The sequence below is a fragment of the Aotus nancymaae genome, unplaced genomic scaffold, assembly GCF_030222135.1.
Source record: "Aotus nancymaae isolate 86718 unplaced genomic scaffold, 86718_ANA_hifiasm-v0.15.2.pri h1tg000036l, whole genome shotgun sequence".
Taxonomy (NCBI): Eukaryota; Metazoa; Chordata; class Mammalia; order Primates; family Aotidae; genus Aotus; species Aotus nancymaae.
The window spans coordinates 58,418,474-58,440,741 of record NW_026988450.1 but is presented as its reverse complement, the minus strand read 5'-3'; the positions used below and the strand labels follow the sequence as shown (position 1 = coordinate 58,440,741).

The window sequence follows — 22,268 nt, the reverse complement described above, 5'->3', positions numbered from 1 at the left end:
TTGATGGGTACTGTAAATTATGATAATACTCATTTTCTCTTTTGCCTTGGCTTTCAGAAAGACTACAGTCAACTTTCTAGCCCAACTCTGAACTCCTCCTTAAGGTATCAAAGTTATATGAGCCTACTTTTTCTTTTATTGAATTTGAAAATCTGTATGTTAAAAAGGGGGTGTGTGGCCAAGATGGCCAAATAGGAACAGCTCCAGAGCACAGTCCCCGGTGAGAGCAACACAAAGGGCGAGTGATCTCCATATTCCCAACCAAGGCACCAGGTGCATCTCAATGGGACTGGTTGGACAGTGGGTGTACCCAAGGAGGGCAAGCTGAGGCAGGGTGGGGCACTCCCTCACACAGGAAGTGCAACAAACTGGAGGATCCCCCTCCTAACCAACAGAGGCCATCGGGGGCTTTTCCAGCTACTCTGGCACTCCAGATCAGATACTGCACTTCTCCTGCAGTCTTTATGGCCCACAGACCAGGAGACTCCCACCTGCCAGCTGACAAGTGCTGCAGGTTTCCAGGATGACTGTTTCAGCTGGTGCCATGGGTTTCCAGCACAAAAACCCGCACAAATCTGGGCAGCTGTTTCAACTGCCACCTGGAACACCTGGGAGACAGAGCTGCCCATTCACCTGAAAAAGTGGGGGCTGAAAGCAGAGAGTCAGGTGATCTGGCTCAGTGGATCCCACCCCAACAAAGACCAGCAATCTGAAATGCACTAGCTTGAGTTTCACAGCCAGCGAAGCAGTTTGAGCTTGACGGGATGGTCGCTCTGTGGGGGGAAGGGCATCCGCTATTACCGAGGCAGTCTGCCATTACTGAGGCAGTTCTAACTTTACCTATGTAAACAAAACCCCAAGGAAGTTTACACAGCAGCTGGGCCCCAGGAGCTGGTTTTTTGAAAAGATCTCCTGACCTCATGATCCACCCTCCTCGACCTCCCAAAGTGCTAAGATTATAGGCTAGGATTACAGGCCCAGCCATTAAATCTACTTTAAGCTAGATTAAATATTTTCTGAAACAAGGCAAAATATAGCATTCTGATTTCTATCATTTATTGACCAGAGTTTTATAGAATACTTTGTTCACCAAAAGAACATTATAATTATCTCTATTTATGGGTATATATGTGAAGATCCAAAATAGTGCACACACCTGATCTAAGGGGAGTAAGGTCTGTGTAGTTGGCCCAACAGCTGCTAAATGGAATTGTTGTATTTCCACTAAGGCCACTAACTTGGTTATTACTGGAGTCCTTGAGTATGGCCCTCAAAGTTAGTGCAGTAATTCCAACTGATACACAGTTACCCTTTAAAAAAAAAAGGAGAGAATTATAACAGTTGCCTTATTTCCACTCTTTAAAAAATATATTTAAAACCTTATTTTTAAAAATGTGTCATTATAAATTGAAAATCTAAAGAAGCTCCTTATTCCACACGAAGAGTTCATAAATCTGAGCAGCAGAAGAAGTTCATTTAACATGAACATTTTAAGACAGTACGAGATGGTCTATTTAGATATTAGTCCAACTTCTAAAGGGGCTGTGTGATCCTCAGGTGGCCAGCACACCAGGATGAATGAAACTGGCTCACCCTCTAGAATTTATAGCTTAATTCCTTCACTTAAGTAAAATTTTGAGTTATGGCTTACATCAGAATCTGTTGCCTTTACTGAAGGCTGCTGAGGAAATGGCTGTCCCGGCTGTGCTGCCACCGGCTGAGTGATCACTGAGAGTGAGGACACGAAGGCAACATGGTGAACAGGAAATGCAGACCTTTCAACTGGCTGGGCAGTTACCTGTGAATGGACAAGTGATGAACCAGTTTCTACATGATAAACTACACTCAGCAGCAAACTCATTTTAGCCAGGCTGAGTGTAATATATTCATTATTTATTTTAAAATATGCTCAATATGTAAAATTAATATAATTACGATATTTCCTCCATTAAATTTATGAAGGATTGTTATAAATATGCAAAACAAGGCAAATTTGGAAGCAATACACAATTTTTGGAAGATATGCTCCTTTGTTCAGACAACTTTATTATCATTTTAGCGAGCCTATAAAAAGTCAACAATAAATAATAAAGACATGCCTTCCAAATTATTGTCTTGAAATAGAAAGAGTTAAAAGAAGAAATAAGTAATTATATTTTAAGTAGCAAAAAATGCATTTTTTTTCTATTTGCATTTTCTTACCTTAATCCAGCCAGAGTCACTTGGGCTGGGGAGGGGATTAGTAATAGACATGGAAGAAATATTAAATCCAAGGATACTACTGATTTTTCCTAATATTACAGCTTGTCCAAGAGAACCAGCAATTTCCTGGAGTTCAGATAATTTCATCTGACCTGTGGGGAAACAGTATTATGACATTTGAATTATTAAAGTATAGAATTGTGAGAACACATGAGAGTTTTTCACTTTAGCTTTCTTTGCATTGTTCCATCACATTATAGGAGTCTAAGGCTTTCTAATCTTACCTGAGCAAAACACAACAGTCATGTTAATGAGAACAGGAAAATGAAGAACTCAGGAGAATATATTTTAAGTTTGAATTAAATGAAAAACAAAGGTAGATAAAACAGATACAAGAAAAATGAATGAAAACATAGTGGAAGAATATATGTCTCTAAATTTAAAACTTTCTCAAGTCAATCTTTGTTTACCAATGTAGCATTATCATGCATTTCTATCATGTGTCGTTTTAAAAAATAGAGTGTTAATTTTGGAATGGAAGGATAGTTAGAATCTATCATTTTATGAGTGTGTATTAATATATTAGTTGCTAAAGTTATTGAATTACTAACCAGTTGTTACTTGCTTTGGACATTTGACAATTTTCAGTTACTTTTAACATTACATGTAGTTTCTGTTCCCTTTTTCTAGCATGGTAGGTCTGGGATTTCCTCTTAAACCTTCTGGCCCTATATTGGTCCTTACCTTAAAAAGTGATACCCTGATGCATCATATTCCTTTTTTCAGAAGCCTGGTAGTTTTGCTAAATCCTTGCTCCTTCAACTCTCCACTGTACCACATCTAATCCATTATCAATTTCTAACTCTCTCTGTTCCTGCTGTTAAAATCCTAGTTACAGCCACATCAGCAGGATTATTAAAACCACTTTTAAACTGGCTCTGTGAAGTCAGACTGGTATTTTAAGAAACAACTGTAAACTAGGATAATATTTTGGTGTATTGCAGGCCTTGCTAACCCCTTGTACTTTCTATATCCAGAATCATGCCTTGAGGACTCAAATCACTGAGTTTCTTCCATTAAAGGTAAGCCATAAAGCTCAGAGTGATCAGGAAGAAGGAGGTAACATCTTGGGCCAGCAGGTCTGACATGACACTGTGAACTCCACAGTCCTAAGGCATTTCAGTCCTTTTCAGTTTAAAAGGTCACTTTTGGATGATGCAGACTCTTTTGGGAAAAGGCTCAGTCTTTCAGATTCCTCCCTCTCCTCATACTCCCTCCAGAAACAGCCTTCTCCAACTAGGCACCCCAAGTCTGAGGGCTTGTGTATCTAGCTGTAGCAGTAGTAGTTGATGTCTGTGCACTACTATTACTACTTTGTCTTCAGTGGTTTTTGGCACAGAATGGCAGGACTGATCCGGTCTGCACTGTTAACAGGTTCTTGCTGACTGTTAGACATGTGATGGCATTCCTTTCTGCTGATTGCCTCGAGAAACCAAAGACCTTAATTTGAAGGCCTCTTATTCCTGACTCCAGAACTCTGCTCAGAATGCCTTAACATATAGGTGACCCCTTTCTAGGTCATCTGTGAATTTCTGGATATCCTAATACTATGTAAAAGCTACAAGGAGCCGGGAGAACAACTACATGAACATCTTTCTTGCCACTTCTCAACATTTTGTTGTGATTCACCAAGTTGTAGGGTTCTCCTTCAGACTTGAAACCCTATCCCAGTCTATGTTTGGAAAACATGCCATTAGCCTGTCCCTCCCACCATCCCTAACTTCCACATTCTTCAGTGGTCTTATACCTGTCTGGATAAATCTAACAAGCTAAAACTGCTTTAAGTGGATGGGCGTAGGAGGGATTATGTCTGTGGAAATGTATGTCACATACAGAAAATAAATCCCAGTTTCTTTGGATATCTAGTGGCTAGTGTGGTAAATTTTGGACCTCATGACACGTAAGGGCTCACAAGGGATTTCTAAGAGTAGGTGAGTAATCTGTATGTGTGCCATGGGCCCTCTACAACTCCTAGACTAAAGTAACAGGCAAAGTCATGCTAAGTCCAAACCCTGAGCCTGTAAGTCCAAGTGAGTACAGAACTGATGAAGAAAAGTTAACTATGGCTCTGGGCAGAGAACATCATGGGAGATCTGGTTGCAACACAAGCCTGTGCTTCCTGTGCTTTTCCAACCAAGAGTTTATAAACACCTCCATCCACGCAGGCAAGCCTTCCCACAGACTTATCCCCCAGTGGAAGAAACTTCTGCCTGCTTAGCTGGTAGAATTTCAGAGTGAGAATGTAGTAGGTGCATAGAGTCAATGCCTAGAAACAAACCTCCTGGGAAAATGAGTGAAGATCCCTAGTGGCATAAAGTGAGAGCTTCACCTGGTACCCAGGTTTACACAGAGCCATAGAGTATAATAATAAAGTGACTGAACACAGGTAGATAGGGTAGATCCAAACTTAGTGGAACTGCAGTATATACACGTCTGGAGGCTCTCTTTAGGAAAAGGAATGCAGAAAAATTGTACTTTTGTAGTTTTCATAATAACATTCAATGATTTGACCACATTATGAAGACTTCTCCTAGGGCACTGAAAGTGAAAGCGCCTCCCAGAACTTGTATCAGTGAGGGGGCTTGTAGCTTAAACTTCATTAGCTGGATGGTAGATCTTCCTCTGACAGATACCTGCCTCTCCTATTCTTGGGGAGGGGTAGGTCAGAGTACTTGTCCTTGACCACTGAAGACAAAGGCATGATTGCAGATTAGCAGCAGGGGATGTTATTGCATGCCAGAAGACCAGGAAAGTTCAGTAGCACCTCAAGAGATGGATATGTAGAGCAGAGAAGATGACCCACTCTGTAGCAGAGGCTGTGAAGACAAGACCATAACATGAGGACAGAGGCCAGGACAGCCCCTTAGTATTCAGACCCCAACTTGAAAGGAGCAGATGAAAAGAAAGAAAATTTGAAGAGCTGAACATCTACCCAAGTGCCTAAACTGAGTCGTCCTAAGGAAATGATTTAAGCCAGCAGAAATATCTCTGATGGGACAGTTGAGCTTATCTTTTATCTTTGATAAAAAATAGGAAGTGAGGGACAGAGGGAGGGGATGATGGCTGGTAAGGATGATTAGCTCAATCATAGGAAATAAAGACAGATTATGTTCTTGCACATCTGCCCTTGCTAGAGTGAATCTGTGACTTTACTGTGGAAAGTCTAATCCACCGCTCCAATGCTCAGAATATCCAAGAATATCTCCTCTTTTTCTTAAGAAAATATTCACAGTCCTTCTTTTAACTTCCAAAGCTCTCCATGTCTAGCACCTGTCTACCCCTCGGCTTCACCTCCAGCAGCTTGTCCTTCCTGGCTCCTTCTACTCCAGAGCAATTGGACCTGTTTCCTCTCTTCAAATGCACCAAACTCTCACCAGCAATTTCCATAGCCTTGAACACCTTTTCCTCTGTCTTTTCATTGACTATTTTCATCCTTAATCCCTTATCTATAAGGTCACTTGCTTAGGTGGGTCTTCCCAGATCTTTTTATATTAGATTAAATTCTTTTATTGAATATACTAATCACCACAATAACAAAACAGAGGCTCATCTTCCTTCCAATTCCAAAAGAGTTTGGTATTATAGGAGCAAAGAAGGAAAAAGGGTCTCTAGGTGCTTAGAGGGTTCAGGATGTGGAGTTGATGAAGCCTGGCTCATCAGGCCCTGATTGGGTTATTTATGGATGTAGATTTGGTAATTGCATTCTTCCATCTCAAACACCTGTTATTCATACCTGTGGTGCCATTGTTTAAGAACTGAATAGGAGGGTCTCCAATCTCTATTTCAATTATAAATCCCATGGATCTCTTCCTCCGCAGACTCTTCTCTCTTATCATTTTGCTGATACGGATTTTGTCATTTGGTATCTTTAGGAACAAGGCAAGATTTCTAACAAGATTGTGAGAGGTATAAAAGTCATCTTCTGTTATAGCAGGTAATTGGAAAGAAACAAATATCACTGTGGCAGTGTGGATTTCAACAGGTATAGTTCCTTTAACCAAAAGATAAAGCAGCTGGTAGGTTCTATCAAAGTAGTTTTCACCAAGGACAGCGGAATCCAGGTTAGGAAGGAATTGGTCTATGAAGGAAAAAAGGCAGAACAGCACAGCTAAGTGTTTTATATGATCAGAGTCAACATGAATTACTTTGTTTGAATTTAGAAAATCCCCAAAAATTCAACTTTATCATTGTTTCATAAGAAAGCATACCTATTAAAAACCAAAACACTTACAGAACTGACTTGAGAAATTAAAGCCACTCCTCTAAAAAATACCACAAACAATCATTACACATTGTTTGTTTTTAAAACTAATCAGCTATATAGACACAGTATAAATGAGAAACAAATTGAGTTATGGTCCCAGGAGCCTATACTTACTTGAAACACTATTCACATGCTCATAATTTTAAAGCCTTGACTGAAGGCATTTGGTGATTTAAAAATATAAATTTAACTTTACTAGCCATCTAATTTATGCAGTGCTATATGCCAACTCTTAAAAGAGCATTTACAATTCAGTGTTTCTATTTTAACTAAGGACAAAACTGTGTAATAAAAATGAAGTATATATTAAAACATCTCAGAAGAATCTTATACCAACTAAACAGGCTTACATTTCAGCCTGAAAAATCTTTACTTAATGCAAAACAAATTCTGCTAGGGAACTGAATTTTACAAAAGTGATTGAGATCATTATAATAAATGAATATATGTATGATTTTATGGCAGAGTATCAACAATGTCTAAGAGCTAATCAATCCACTAACACATATTGAGCCCAGACAAATGCTGAATTGTGTAATAGTGGTGGAATGAGATATGTAGCTTCTTACCACTTTCATTGGGAGGCTCACCAGGAAAAATAAAATTTTAGGAAGAAGAGGGATTTCACAGTAATGAAAGGAGCAGAGACCAAGATAATAAAACATTTGGGAAATCCCCAGAATATGTACAGGTTCATAACACAGGGATATTGTTTTGCATTCCAAGTGCCAAAGCAAAAGTTCACTTAAAAGCAACACTGTTTCAGAAAAATACCACCACCTCTACCATAACACACATATTTATCTGTAAGAGGGCAGTGGTGGAATTGTTTTCCAGCTCTTCAGCACCTGCATAATCAAATCTTGACATTACGTTATGTCTACGGAGAACAAAACAATATCCCTGTGTTATGGATCTATACATATTTTGGGGTTTTACAAATGTTTTATTATTATCTGCTCTGTTTTTCTCATTACTGTAAAATTCCTTCCTCTTTCTAAAACTTTAATTTCTTTTTTCTAATGAGCCTCACAACGAAATGTGGTAAGAAGCCAAATGTCTTATTCTACTACTAATTACACAATTCAGCATTTGTCTGGGCTCAATATGTGTTAATGGAACGATCTGCCTATGAAGATAGTTTCTATTTTCCAGACTCTGAATGACATTGTGCTCAGTACCATATGTATTATTTGAAAAGAGTGAAAATTTTATTAAAATTAAGCTATAAATGTCATTTTGTTCATGACAGTTATTTATGTATAAAAAGTAGTAATGCTGATTTTCTTAATTTAAAAGGAGGCAATATAGCATAATGGTTAAGTATATGGGTTTTAGAGCTAGACTGCTTTTGAGTCTTTGTTGTGTGCCATACAAGCTTGAGACTCCTATGGACTGGATTGTGTCCCCAGATTCCACATGTTGAAGCCCTAACCTTCAAGATGATGATATTTGGAGATGAGAGCCTTTGGGAGGAAATAGGGTTTAGATGCAATTATGAAGGGGGAGACCTCATGATGGAATTAGTGCCCTTATAAAAAGAGACACCAGAGAGCTTGCTTGCACTCTCTCAGCCATGTGAGGATACAGGAAGAAAGTGGCCATCTGCAAACCAAGCAAAGAACCCTCAGCAGAACATGACTATGTGGCACCCTGATCTCAGACTTTCAGAGATCCAGAGAAAATAAATTTCTGTTGCTTGAGCCATTCAACCTGTGGTATTTTGTTATGACAGACTGAACTAAGACCACTGTCTTGGCAAATTACTTCCTATGCTTCAATTTACTCATCTGTGCTTACCTCATAGAGTTACTATGATGTAGTAACAATGAGTTATATATAAAGCATGTAGACCAGTGCCTGACATATAGTAATGTCTCTGGAAACATTCATGTTTATTAGCATTCATGATATTAGTAGGAATCGGATTTGTTCTATAAATGGTACAGCATACAGATTACCCATTCATACTCTCAAGTCTAGCTCATATTATGATCTACCACACACATCTATATAATGGTTAGCTAAGATGATGGATCACATCAAAATATGAGGATAAGTAGCCATGTGAAATGGAATGTTTACTATTGGCCTCATTAGAACCCTGTTCAACAAAAAGACTTACATAAGTAGAGATAAATCCTGGTTTTACAAATATCAGTTAATGAATAAGTTTATTCTCTTCCATATGTGTCATTTAAATCAAGAGTTAATTTTTATCATATTTACTTCACAGCCTTTAGCTGATGTTATACTAGCTTTCTTAGCAATAATTCTTATGACTGCCAATTAATTTAGGCTCTAACCTCTATGAAATAGAAGTAAAGCCAAGATAAGGTGAAAATTTTAAGCAAAATCTCTTCTGGACATGGGAATGACTGATCTCAATGTATGTAGAATGAAAGCTTTCTTAGGAAGCAAAAAATGTCCATGATAAACAAAACCTCATATCTGCATGTGCACAGATAAGTAAGTTCCATTAGGAGTGATCTTTCAGGACACTCATGTTACAAATAAACACATCTTAGTATTTGGTGGACTGTGGCGAAAAACTTATTTTCTTCTGTATCACCAATAGATAAGGAATTAAAAACATTAATAATAAGACATTTAAAATGTTATACACATTCCATGTGTACTGCTCTTTGCTGAGAAAATACCTTTGTACAGAAGTGTATTAAGTTCACAGTGTTTCTGCTGGGCATTCCATATTGTATTTTTTGGACAGACCAGTGAGCTGTTCACATAGACATCCAAACGTTGAAGTGTGGAAAAGAAAATTCCTACTACAACAGCCTATTTAAGAAAAAAGGAAGTTTTGTTTTAAGAAAGCAACAAAATAGAATATCTAGAATTTAGCACTTAAGCTGTCCTTCAATTATGTATTCTTTCTGCAATATATTAAAATTAAGTTTTGTGGATTTGGGATAAGTGATGAACTAAAATTTTAAAATGGGCTTACATTCAACCATTCATACAGATAGTACAACTTAACCCCTAATTGACGATTCTCAGTAGAAAAGTATAATAAGAGAAATTATTAGAGGAGTATCTCTAAGTTTTAAAAAATGGTTCATTTAAAAGACAACAAAGTACAAAACAGGTTTTCAATACCAGGAGCAGGAAAAGGGGGACTTAGCAGTGCTCTGTATAATGTAACCACACAAAATTAGATACTTAAGGTTAGGGGAAAAAAATGCTTATCTCTGAGAAAAATTTGGTAGAAAGACTAATAAAACTCAGTCAAACCAACTATCCTCTCCGATTCAATTTTATTCATTTTCCATGTTTATATTGCTTACATTTCATGTTATCGACTATGATCATAAAGAGACTGGCTTTTCCAAGAACAGGAAAGGATTAATACAGAGTTTAATAAGCTATACATAGTTTTTGGAATCTTCTTTTGATATTGCCTTCAGAGGCTCAGAATATTAACAGTCACATTACTTTGTAGTCACCATTCTCATTTTTAGAGTTAGAGTATTCTAATTTTTTAAAAGAGAAAAATTGAGTTCCTATTTTAGCCATCCAATATTCTAAGTGCGGTAAGAGCCACTGCCTTCTTTAAGCTTATATTCAAGAGGGAGGAGAGATAAAAAAAAATAGTAGAAATAATAAAAGGTAAAGTATGAAACATGTTAAATGGTGATGACTCCCATGGCAAAAAAAAAAGGTAAATCAGGGTGCGAGTAACTTGGGAGAGCCAAGCAAAGAGGGGTGATCTTGGAGGCCTATTGAGAAAGTGAAATCTGAGAAGATGGTAACTTTAGCCACTTAGAGTAGAATGTTTTAGGCTGAGGCAACGTCAGAAACATAGGCCCAGGGGGTAGTATGTTTGGTGTCCTTAGGAACAGCAAGGAGCTGAGTGGGGGGATGGGAGAGATTCCCATGGCTTCGCAGGCCATGGTGAGGATTCTGACTTTGAAAGAGACCGATAGGGAAATTATTACAGGGTTTGGGGCATGGAAGAGATGTGATCTAACATATTCTCAAGGTATCTGGCTACTAAGTTGAGAATAGACTTTAGAAGGGCATAGGTGGAAATAAAGAGAGGAATTGGGAGGCAATTACCATGGTCTAGGAAAGGCTCAACCAGGACAGTAGCAGTGGAGGTGGTGAGAAGTGGGCAGATTCTGGTGTTTTGAAGAGGAACTCAAAAGAGTTTGCACATGGATTGGATGAGAAATGTGAGCAAAACAGAGGAGTCAAGAGTGGTTCCAAAGTTTTGTGTGGAGCAAAGGGATGGAACTGCTGCTGCCTGGGAAGGGGCAGGCACCTCCTTTACTTACTCCTTTCTCTGTTTCACCTATCAGCATCCTTTCTTCACATTAAAACACCCTGGGACTTTGAAGTCTCATATTCTTAAAAAAGAGAAAATCTAAATTATGACACTCCTGCTTCAACTCATACTCTTTTCCCATTATATATAAATTTAACGATCCTGGCTGAGTTCAGTTTCTAGCAAAGACTTGACATTATTGAAGATATTTAAAATAAAATGCTGCAATATCTGAATTCCAAAAGTGTACTTCAGACATATATAACATATATAATGTATAATAGCAGCATGGAAGAATAAGTATATAATTCCAAGTGATCAGTTTTGGATGTACCCTATTTTTATGTAAAAATTCAGGTTTGCTTGCTAATCATGCAAATCATAGGCATCACTGTCATGCCTCAAATAAGGAGCACCAGAATCAAGTGCATCTGGCAAGGGGATGGTGGTGATGCTTCGTACTTTTACCTTCAGGCTGATGGAAACCGTCTAGGCTAATAATAATTTCAGTGATACCCTGATGCATCCTTGGAAATGAGCTGTAAGGCTGACAATGCGAGAGAGAACAGGGTAGGAGATACTAGTTTTAGCAGATAGAAGTAATATGCAAATAATCAACAGCAATAACTCTTAAGACATCCTGCCCTACCTTGTTATGGTCAACATTAAGCAACATCAGTCGAAGATTCTGTGGACTAGTGCCAGTGAAGTAAATTTCATAAGATTTGTTCAGAGCCACAATGCTGTGAAACAGGGACAGCCTTCTCTGGCATGTATATCCAGCACACCAGCCATGATCCTGTGGGCCTAAATTCATGCAAAATGAAAGCACATATTCCAGTAGCATGCATTAGTATAAAATATGAAGGTAATTGTATTAAAAATAAATTGCAGTGATCAAATTCAAATGCAAGTTCAGCATTTATACCTATTACCGATCCACTGTTACCCAGCCAGCTAAGCTCTTTCTCAAACCTTGGCTCAAAAGGGAAGGAAGGGAAGAAACTTCTTCCTATCATTCTTACTTTTACACTGGCCAGGCTAACAAGGGTACATTAATGTGTTAATACGAATTTGTACTGGAGGGTCACTGAGAGAAATAGATTTGCATCCATCTCTACTTTAATGATAATATTCAAGCCTAGGCCACATGACGAGGAAGAAAATGCTTGATCATTTCTCCTCTCTACCAAATATAAGCTTGAGTGGGAAATGAAATTTCTCAGGCTCTTTGTTAGGAAATGTGCCATAACAGAGTTAATTTGTTAACAATAGGCTCTGTACCTGGAAAACATGGACATTTGAATGTCTGAACCATTGATTCATAGTTTGTTTTTTCACTCATGCACTCATTTTTTTAAATTAGTTAATTTGTAAATTCAACAAACACATTTGTCTAATCAAGTCATTAATCTTCCTCCATTTTAATTTTAATTTAAGAAATTTTTGTTGAAGATTGTTGACTTCATTAATGAACTGAAGCCACCTAAGAAATAACACTCTATCGAACCCTCTAGAAAGCCAAGAGATAATGAATGCTTTTCTACCTGAATCCAAACATTTTCTGAGCAGGTTTAAAATGACTTTCATAACAAGCTTCTCTATTTCACTTAGTTTTAAAGTGGCTGAGATTATACATATATAAAACATTGAGTGAAATATGGAATGATGACTTTTATTGATGTATTTATTCATTAGGTTTGCTGAATTTCCTAGCTTACATGGAAGCATTATCAATATTTATAAATAAACTTTAATCAAATTTTAAATCAATATAAACTTCTAAAGCTATGTAGAGCCTAACCTTTTCCTTAGCATATAAAATATAAATCCTACTTTTAAATACACCTTCTTTGTGGGTTTTGAAAACAAACATAAAGAAATATCTATGTATAACAAAAATTTAAAGTGACAAAAAGTCATATTCTTAAAATAAATAAAATTTAATATTAATATTCAAAAGGAAACTTCAGTAGTATTCTGTAACTTTTATCTTGAGGAATTTTTTTCCCCATCTAGTATAGCGCATCCCAAGCTTCAGTGATTCTTGTAATACCTTCATGATTTTTCTGTGCTGCTATCATTTACATAAGACTTCTTTAAATTGATAGTCACTTTTTAAAATTTAAATTCATATTGAAGAAATATGCCTTGTCACTACTGTAAATGGAAAACTTTTATTGCTTGCCAGAAAAGAGAAATAAAAGAATAAAACCATGAAAGCTTTCTCCACTGTATAAAACAGAGCAATTTGAAAACATCTCCTCAGTTACTCCATTATTCATTGACAGTTTTAAAATTGTTCTCATGATCTCTGCTTTGTAAAATCCAAAAAGCAGCATCTGAAACTGGGTTGACCACAGGTCACAGAAACCAGGCATAGCACACACTGCGGTGGGAGAAGTGAAGAGAGCCCTAAAATTATGAAACTTTGGAATACTCCTGATTTAGTTCATTCTATTCTTGTAAACAGTTTTTAAAGCATTTATAATTTTGTTGAATATTAGCTATTTTATTGAATTCTAGAATATTTTAGTACATGATATGACACTACAAGGGCACAGAAATCCAACTAATCCAAGCTATGTGCACTTTCAGCACATAAATCTAAGCCTGTTTAGGGACTAAGTTTTGAGCCCCTGGTGTCATTTCAGGGATATACAATGAATCTCTGTCCTGTGTTTTCAGTACCTTTTAGAAATTCATCTTAGTCATTCCAAAAGCATTGTTCTCCTAAGCTGATCTGCATCCTCATGGAGACCATTACCTTCCCTCTCTGCTACAGCCTCCTAAGACCAGAATGGAAGAAACCTGACTCTGGAGCTTGACCAGATTGGTCTTGACAATCAAAGGAATCAGAGATGAAAACACATTGATGGCAAGGTAAGTCTTCCAAAGATTCATGAGAATAAAAAATGAGCAAGCTGAGAATACTGCTTGTCAAGTATTCCAAATAACACATTATCAACTTTTAATATACATTAGGCAAATTGTATGTTTTGGAGATACCTGGACCCATTTTTTCTTCAAAATATTTATACTACCTTATCAATAAAGGTATGAAGATCACTCCACAAATAACCTGTCTCCTTCTTGCTTTCCTCTCCATACCTCTTCCCCTCCTTCTTCCTTTTATTTCAATGGCCAATGGCCAATTTTAAATAACTGTCCTTGCTTTACTGAATGAGATACTGCAACATCAAGTCTCTCTCCTGCACATTGCTCATTTTTTTTTTTTTTTATAAGATGGAGTTTCAATCTTGTTGCCCAGGCTGGTATGCAATGGTGAATCTCGGCTCACTGCAACCTCCACCTCCTGGGTTCAAGCAATTCTCCTGCCTCAGCCTCCTGAGTAGCTGGGATTACAGGCCCAGCTAATTTTTGTATTTTTAGTAGAGATGGGGTTTCTCCATATTGGTCAAGCTGGTCTTGAACTCCCAACCTCAGGTGATCTGCCCACCTCGGCCTCCCAAAGTGCTGGGATTACAGGTGTGAGCCATGGTGCCCAGCCTGCTCATTCTTAGAAATGGAAGGCAAAGAAGGCCTGATATTTGCTAGCTGTGTGTGGCAAAAAATTTATGAGATGGCTTCATGCATCTAATAACAAGCAAATGTTTTTAGGAACTCTAGTTTACGCTTATTAAATACCTACCATTAAGGAGATCTACATAACCATTGCCCATTATAGCCACTGGGGAAATTCTTCGAGTTTCTGTGTCAGGATCCAGACTTTCAATAACCATCAATGCATATTCCATCCCAAAGCACTGATAGCTCTGCCACTGTGGGATGTACTTACAGGTTGAATCTCTAATAATTCCTAGAAACAAATGTATATACATTTTAGCAATAATACAGAATCTGTTTGTAAAAACAAAATCCTCATAATATCTTTTTCTCGTTATGCAAGTTTAAGAAGTAGAAAATATAAGTTATTGGTTGAGTACATAAGTCATTAAAAATAAAACACATATTTTGTTTCATGAGCTTAAGGCCTAACAACAGAATAATATCCAACAAACCTTTATGAGGTGCTTTCTCAGTGACAGGAATTTTACTTCCATTCAAGGATGTGAGCATCACCTTAGGGATTCTGTAGTCTCCAATTCCTAGTTGGCTGTTTCCATCCCATTCATATTCTGCTTGAGGTATCACAAAACCAGCATTCCCCAGAAAGGAGCCATCTATGTCTCTAAGAAAAGATTTCCTTTTGGCATCACAAACCATGTCTACACAATCAGATGGATTGACCTTACTGTGGAGAAAAGTTGAATGATTCAGTTCATTGTTTCTAGAGAGCAGTATGAATATACTTGAATATTTGCTAAGAGGGTATCAAAAAAATTGATTGATTGAATCTTATTTCAGAGAGGTTTCAAAGCAGGACCAAGTAGCCTATGTAATTAGCATTGTAATGAGGTCTGCTTTTTCATTGCGTTGTTTTGGTCTATGATTATGAATTTGTTAACATTTTAAAAGGACAAGTCATACCTGTGGGATATAAAATCAGAATTCCAATTTTCTATTCTATCTATTGTTGAATGACAGATTTCTTATTTATGCATTCTTCAAAATATACTAACATTGCTCTAGAGAGCAGGTGAATGATTATTGTTCTACAGGACATTTAAAATCCATGTTGTTGGGAGGGAAGTCTTTATCATTATTTCCCTTCCTTCTTGTCTTTAAAAATTATGAAAGTATTGCTTACTATAAAATAATCTAAAGATTTATTAAAAGCCCAATCTCTTTCACCTTCCTATTCTAAGCTTTTAGGCTCATCACCAATTGCAGTTTAGTATATATTCTTATAGACCTTTGTTTATGGATATACGAATATACTTGGATTGTATTTATTATGCTACATATTTTAGTAACTCTTTTATAGATAACAATAAGAGATAAGATAACTTTATCATGAAGTTCAAATGTAGATGGTATTTTGGCCTCATCTTGAATTATCTAAAGTGTTGATTGATTGTTCAACTGAATTCAACAATAATTAAAGGAGTAAGTATTGGGCTGTCAGCAAAGCAAAATCAGATGAAGTCAAACTATTTGTGAAATACTGCATTTGTCTGAAGAGGTACCTACTTTTTTTTGAGACAGGGTCTCTGTTGCCCAAGCTGGAGTGCAATGGTGTGATAATAGTTGACTGCAGCCTCAACCTCCTGGGCTCAAGCACTCCTCCTGCCTCAGCCTTCTGAGTAGCTGGGACCGCAGGTACACACCACCACACCCAGCAAATTTTTATTTTATTTTATTTTATGTATTTTACCTTATATCAGGCCTATGTATAAATATTTTTGATTGTTCAGTAGTATCAACCAGTTTTATATTCTTCACATGGATTGGATGTTGTAAATCCTCATTTAAAGGGTTAGTAATAAATATAACATTAGTTTCCCCTGAACAAACATTCTTAAATCCAACAAATGTTGAACCTAAAACATAAATAATAGAAAAGTGATTATTTTCTCTAAAGAAAGTGGTAAAATCAGATTTATTTCATGCACATTTTGCCAAACACATCTTTTGTCACTACCAAAACAAGGAGCTCTTACCCGATATGGTAAATAAGTCTGCCACTCTTTGTGGTAGCTTGTTGCCTCCCAATATCCATATTACTGGGTAATGCTCTCCCACATTTTCTCTTGGATTGGCCATGTGACTTGGTTTGGTCAATGGGACGATAGCAATCACGGCATAAACAGAGATCTGGAGAGTGCTTGCATATTGGAGCTTGCTCTTTCTTAGTGCTCCAGGGAAACCGTTAGTGCTTAGTGCTTCTGTGACTTCCAACATATGAGTAAGCCTGGGAAACATCACTCCTATCACCCCAGCTAATGGCAGCACCAACTGTCAGCAGGCACCAACTACCAGAGATGGAAGTAAGGCTATCCTAGATTAACCAGCCCATAGCCATCCTGTAAACTGATGGTATCTAATGGACAAGCCTAGGTGAGACCAGCAGAAAAATCACCCAGCTGAACAAAGCCCAAATTGCCAATCTACAGAATCATGAGCTAAATGGTTGTTTATAGACTCTAAATTTGGGGGGGTTATTATGCAGCTAAGATAAATGAAACATTATTTTTCTCTTGGCTTCTTTGTATATATTATGTGGCTAAAAGATAAAATTGACTAGATTCAGAAACTTAATCTCTATTGTACTTAAAAATCCAATAACTAAACAAAAAAGCAAAAGGTGACCTCTAAAATTCTTAAATCAGTTATGTTTTATCTATGACCCTTCTTAATTATACTCTCCCCTAAGAAGAGTCTGTATACAGGAATATGAACCTGTGGATGAGTATTAATAAAATATCAAAGTAGCAGATGCTGTTTGTGCCCTGCCCAGATCTCTTTTACTGAGCCAGTGCACCCAATCCCTACCTCCTCCTATAAAGTATTGGCTGCAAACCACTCTAGCTGCTGTCTTCTAGTTTTTGTTTGTTTCTTTCTTTCTCTCTTTTTTTTTTTTTTGAGAGAGTCTTACTCTGTCACCCAGGCTGGAGTGCCGTGGCGTGAGAGATTACAGATGCCTGCTACCACACCTGGCTAATTTTTATATTTTTTCAGTAAAGATGGAGTTTCACCATATTGGCCAGGCTGGTCTCAAATTCCTGTCCTCAAGTGATCCACCCACCTCAGCCTCCCAAAGTACTGGGATTAGAGGCATGAGCCACCACACATACCTGGCCAGCTGTTATCTTCTCTAAAGAATTACCCTGAGCCACTTGAGAGTTCCCTCACTTGGGAGATTGTGTACTCCCCTCCACTACCACAAGTAGCCATGCCTAACTGACAAGAGATATGGAAGAACCTTTTGCCTCCATGTGAGAAAAATATTTGGCACAATTTATACTTCACAGCTCTCTGAAGTATCAGGCAGAAGAAGCTGGACTTCAGTTGAGGTCATATCCTTGCTTAGCTCCTTCCTCTGCGCTATTCTAATACTTCTCTCACTCCCTTTCTCCTGGGAGCATACCTTCAATAAGCCACTTGTATAGGAATTCCATTAGTGCTTCTACTTCATTGATGCTTTGAATAAAGAAAATGAAAGCTATGGTGGTCAATCATAAATTCAAAGCAAGTTTCAGGATCTCAGTGTAAGATTAGCAGAACTTTACAACTTAAGAGATGGTTGTGTTCTGAGCCCTACCAAATCCCCTACATCAAAGCCAGGGCCCTGACAGAAATAAAGTGGGATGCTAAGTTAGATGGAGGTATATGGGAAGAGGCACTTGAACCTTGAAGTCTCAGAATGTGCTGAATGCTCTGGATGCCTATAAATGGTATTTCCTTCTTATTAGAGAGTAACTTCCTGCTATACTTGCTTGAAATCATCAGGGACCTCAACAGAGCCTTACAAGACAAATCTCTTCTTCCACAGGACCTGTTCCAAGGGAATTATACTCTAGTATGGCCAGTTTTAATACGTTGCTGGAATGACTTTTAGAAGTTTGGAAATAGTGATGGCCCACATTAAGTAAAATGCCCAAATTTCCATGACATGTTGTGAGAAAAATGTAAGTCAAAGGCTCAAAAATGAAATTTGGGTCATACACAGGGTCATCTACTTTTTGTGGAGAAAGAACTGATCCAAGGTAAGGATAAATATGGACTCCTGGGTAGTGATGAGTGGCTTAACTGGTTGACAAGGGGCCTAGAAGTAGACTGGATGTTCAGGCAGATTCCTATCAAAATTCACTTAAATAATTTTTTACTAACAATGAAACATTATTAGTTATCATCTATATATTCTTTATAGAAATTAATTGAGAAGATTTGTAGAAGACTATGTACTTGCCTGAGATGTCCAAAAGGCCACTGATGGCATTGTAACTCATGATCCCTGCATGGGGCTTTCGTGGTGCCATGTTATGAGCTGAAGCAAAGGTAGGCCAACAAATCCCACTTCTCCCACCTTTTACCAAAAAAAAAAAAAAAAAATTAATGAAAACTGAATATGCACTCATATGAACACCAACATTAAAGTTCCAAATTTTTCACCTGATGGAGATCTAGGACTCCGATGGGCAGCAGTGAGTTCAACATTGGGATCATCATTAGTTAGGATATCAGAGCAATTAAACCCAGGGCTACTTCCAACAATTAATGAGCTCTGTTTAGAAATAAGCCAAACAATATAGCATTAATAATAGCTCTTACTAAAAGAAAACATGATAATGAATAATACTGAATTCTACTGTAGGAAAACACAAACTATAAATTCAAAAAGTGGATCATTCATTAAACAAAGATGAAAAAGATGTGATTGCTACCCCCTACTGGAATGACACTGAGAATGGGAGAGGGAAGAAAGACATGTAAATAATCATATATAATGACATCTTATGTTTCTGGGATGGAAACATATCCAGGGAACAGTAGGAGCAAAAAAGTGGAGGAAGTGTCATTACCACCTAAGTGGGCTCAGAAAAAAACTTCATAGAGGAAGTGAAAATTTACTGCAAGATTTGCAAGTGATAAGCAAGAAGAGGGAAGGAAAGGGAGGAGGAAACATAAGAATGAACAGTTTGTAGGCAGAGGGCAGTGGGAGCAAGGCAGGGAGGGAGATGTGGGCGAAACAGAGATAGAAGTCAAGGAGATTATTCTTATTAGTGCTTCAATAATTCTGCCCTTCTCTGAGTTATTTTTTGTCTCCATGATGTGGCTGTATTAATTTCTTACCTTAATTTGTACTTTTTTATTGGAAATTTTGTGTGATATAGCAGCTGGCAAGTAAATCATTGGAAAAATCGCCATTCCATTGTCAACCAGGGTCACATTATAAATGTACACGTTCTCTGTGGTCTGCAATAGAATTTGCAGGTTACATAATACTAAGGACAATCATAAAAGAAAACAAAGAATCACCATCTTTAATCACACTTACCTGAAAATAAATTCCATAATCCCAGCATGTCCAAATGGTAAATCCTTGTATAAGAGAACATCCAGGAAGGCCATCTTGGTTCATATAGATCCCATATAAACCTCCATGGGCTTCATTGTCAAACCACATTTCCACAGGATTAAACTGGCCTTGGAAGGAAAGATAGAACCAGAGAATTAATATTATAATTCATGTCATACAGTATTAATAAACAGTATCAGTTAAAGTTAACAAAACTCTTTCAAAGTTACATATATAATTCTGATATCAGGTTTAATATGATCAAATACTTTTATGGCTCTGCCATTTATGGTTCAATCTATTTAGTATTTTTCTTTAAATGTTTTCGAGATGGAGTCTCACTATGTTGCTTGAACTGGTTTCAAACTCAAGCCATCTTCCTGCCTTGGCGTCCTGAGTAGCTGGGACTACAGGCATGCCCTACCTCACCTGGTTTATTCTATTTAGTATTTACTCTTGTCTAGTCTCTTCACTGTTACTTGAAATAACTGTATAGTCATTTCCAAAAGTTTAGTGTTAACACCCTTGCATTATTTTATCTGATTAAAGTAAACATTAATTATATTAGAAAGAGCGTGGGATTTAGATATAAATAAGCCTAAACTTGAAACACAATGGTACAGCTTCTGTCTATGAAATGCTGCCTCTGAACATTTTTCCATTGCTGTGTCCTTCTGGCCATTCCATTTTCAAGCTAAATGTCACTTCCTTAAAAGACCTTCCCTTAATACCTGATTCAAAATAACAGCTCCATCACTTTACATTGCAGTTAAAATTCCTTTCACTTGATATTTTATTGTTAATTATCCATCTCTTCTCTCCTACTAAGATGTAAGCTTAATGAGAGAAGACATTGTGCCTAGCTAATTCACCATCATTTCTTGGAACCTAAAAGGTAGTAGAGAGATAGGTGCTCTTTAAATATTTTAACAATTGGTGTATGCATCAGCTTGGGAAAGTTGTTTAACCTTTTAGGACCTTAGTTTCCTCATATGTGAAATGTTTTCATTATTAATTCAGAATTGTTTCAAAATAAAATGAAATAACCCATATAAAGTGCCTAGCAAATACCTGCAACAAATGGCAACTATACTCTTTATTAATTGTAGAACAAAGTGGATTTTAATGAAAGTTTTACTTATGTCCAACTCAGTTCAATAACCTTAATAACTCCCTCCTCTAAACAGGCATGAGTTGGGGTATTGCCTATAAAGAGCAGCACCACCTCCTAAATTGTGCTTAATTCCAGCTCTCCTGTTCAGGTTCCTTGGTATCTGTTTCCTTTTATCTTCCATTGATTTTCCCTTCTTCCTAGTCCCTTGGGTTTTACATTTTATTTATGATCTTCCTGGTTTTGATAATTTTCCTGCGCAAGAAGATTTTTACATTTCTCTCCCTTAAAGTTACACAGTATAGATGCATGAACAAGTAGGGTTTGACCCTTGAACCAAGTATATATCACTTTCCCCAGCTTCCTAGACTCTTTTCTGGGAGATAGATCAAATAAATTGATGTACCATTATAGAAACGTAAACCCTTCATTCCTCTGTAATATTTCAAATTTCAGTTGCTATAACTCCAAAATCTCCTTATAAATAGTCTCAATTATTTAGGAATATCAACATAGTGAAAAATGCATTACATAACATTATACATAGTAGTAAATATTCATATTCAAAGATCATATTTTGATGTTGAAAAACCCATAAGGATAACTTCATTGAAGTTGTAAAGAAATTACATATATTAAAATTTTAAGTCAAAGAAAAGCCACTGTAAACTGTTGGAAACTAAAATATTTAACAAAAGTATATATCAAGGAATCAGTTATGTTGACAAAGTAGTTTTTATTCCTTCAAAATGTATTTTGCACAAGAATAAAACCAGCTTAAGTGTAAAAATGTTTGCACTGACAGAAAAAAATGCTGATTCAAAAAATCTTAAAAACAAATTTATTAACTAGTATATTTTTCAAAAGGTGAATTTTATGCTATATAAATCATAACAAATAAAGCTGTTAAAAAGTAACTATACTGATATTTGTTTTAAAATCAACTCTGGAAAGGACACACATTTCTCAGAGAAAGTCCCATTTTCTTTAACTTCCTTTAAATTTCTTGAGTGGTAAAGTCTGCAGATTTATTATATATTTTACTTTTTTGATCTGGTAATAATTTAATATAGAGGTTATTTTAAAAGTATACAGTTGTAAGTATGGAGTCCCCTTGTTCCCAATTCCTATGATTTTTATACTTTCAGTGTTTCCTTATGTAAATACAAATACCATATACATTCTTATTCCTTCCCTTTCTTCCACAAAACATATTTTATATGCACTATACCTAAAACAGCATTATATAAACTATTTAGCACTCTCCAGTTAGCACTTAGGAATAGTCTAGAGATTTCTTCATATCAATACATTGAACTCTTCTGCCTTCTTTCTTAGAGTGGTCTAGTGTTCCATTGTCTGGCTTTATGTAACTATTCTACCATTGTGGGACACAAGGTGGCTTTTGGTTTTCTGCCGGTAAAGA

The 22,268-nt window shown here is 36.9% G+C and overlaps 1 protein-coding gene across 1 annotated transcript in view; it reads right to left on the bottom strand.

Moving 5' to 3' along the window:
* PKHD1L1 (PKHD1 like 1) overlaps window positions 1-22,268 on the bottom strand; it is a 151,828-nt gene that overhangs the window by 6,846 nt on the left and 122,714 nt on the right. Inside the window, exons 64-76 of the mRNA XM_064384533.1 lie at window positions 19,711-19,859; window positions 19,506-19,628; window positions 18,825-18,936; window positions 18,622-18,738; window positions 16,087-16,252; window positions 14,831-15,063; window positions 14,461-14,628; window positions 11,458-11,615; window positions 9,187-9,322; window positions 5,996-6,340; window positions 2,203-2,354; window positions 1,652-1,798; window positions 1,157-1,310 (exon numbers count right to left, since the gene is read on the bottom strand). Coding sequence (XP_064240603.1) covers window positions 1,157-1,310; window positions 1,652-1,798; window positions 2,203-2,354; window positions 5,996-6,340; window positions 9,187-9,322; window positions 11,458-11,615; window positions 14,461-14,628; window positions 14,831-15,063; window positions 16,087-16,252; window positions 18,622-18,738; window positions 18,825-18,936; window positions 19,506-19,628; window positions 19,711-19,859 — 2,160 coding nt within the window. The remainder of the gene's footprint in view (window positions 1-1,156; window positions 1,311-1,651; window positions 1,799-2,202; window positions 2,355-5,995; window positions 6,341-9,186; window positions 9,323-11,457; window positions 11,616-14,460; window positions 14,629-14,830; window positions 15,064-16,086; window positions 16,253-18,621; window positions 18,739-18,824; window positions 18,937-19,505; window positions 19,629-19,710; window positions 19,860-22,268) is intronic.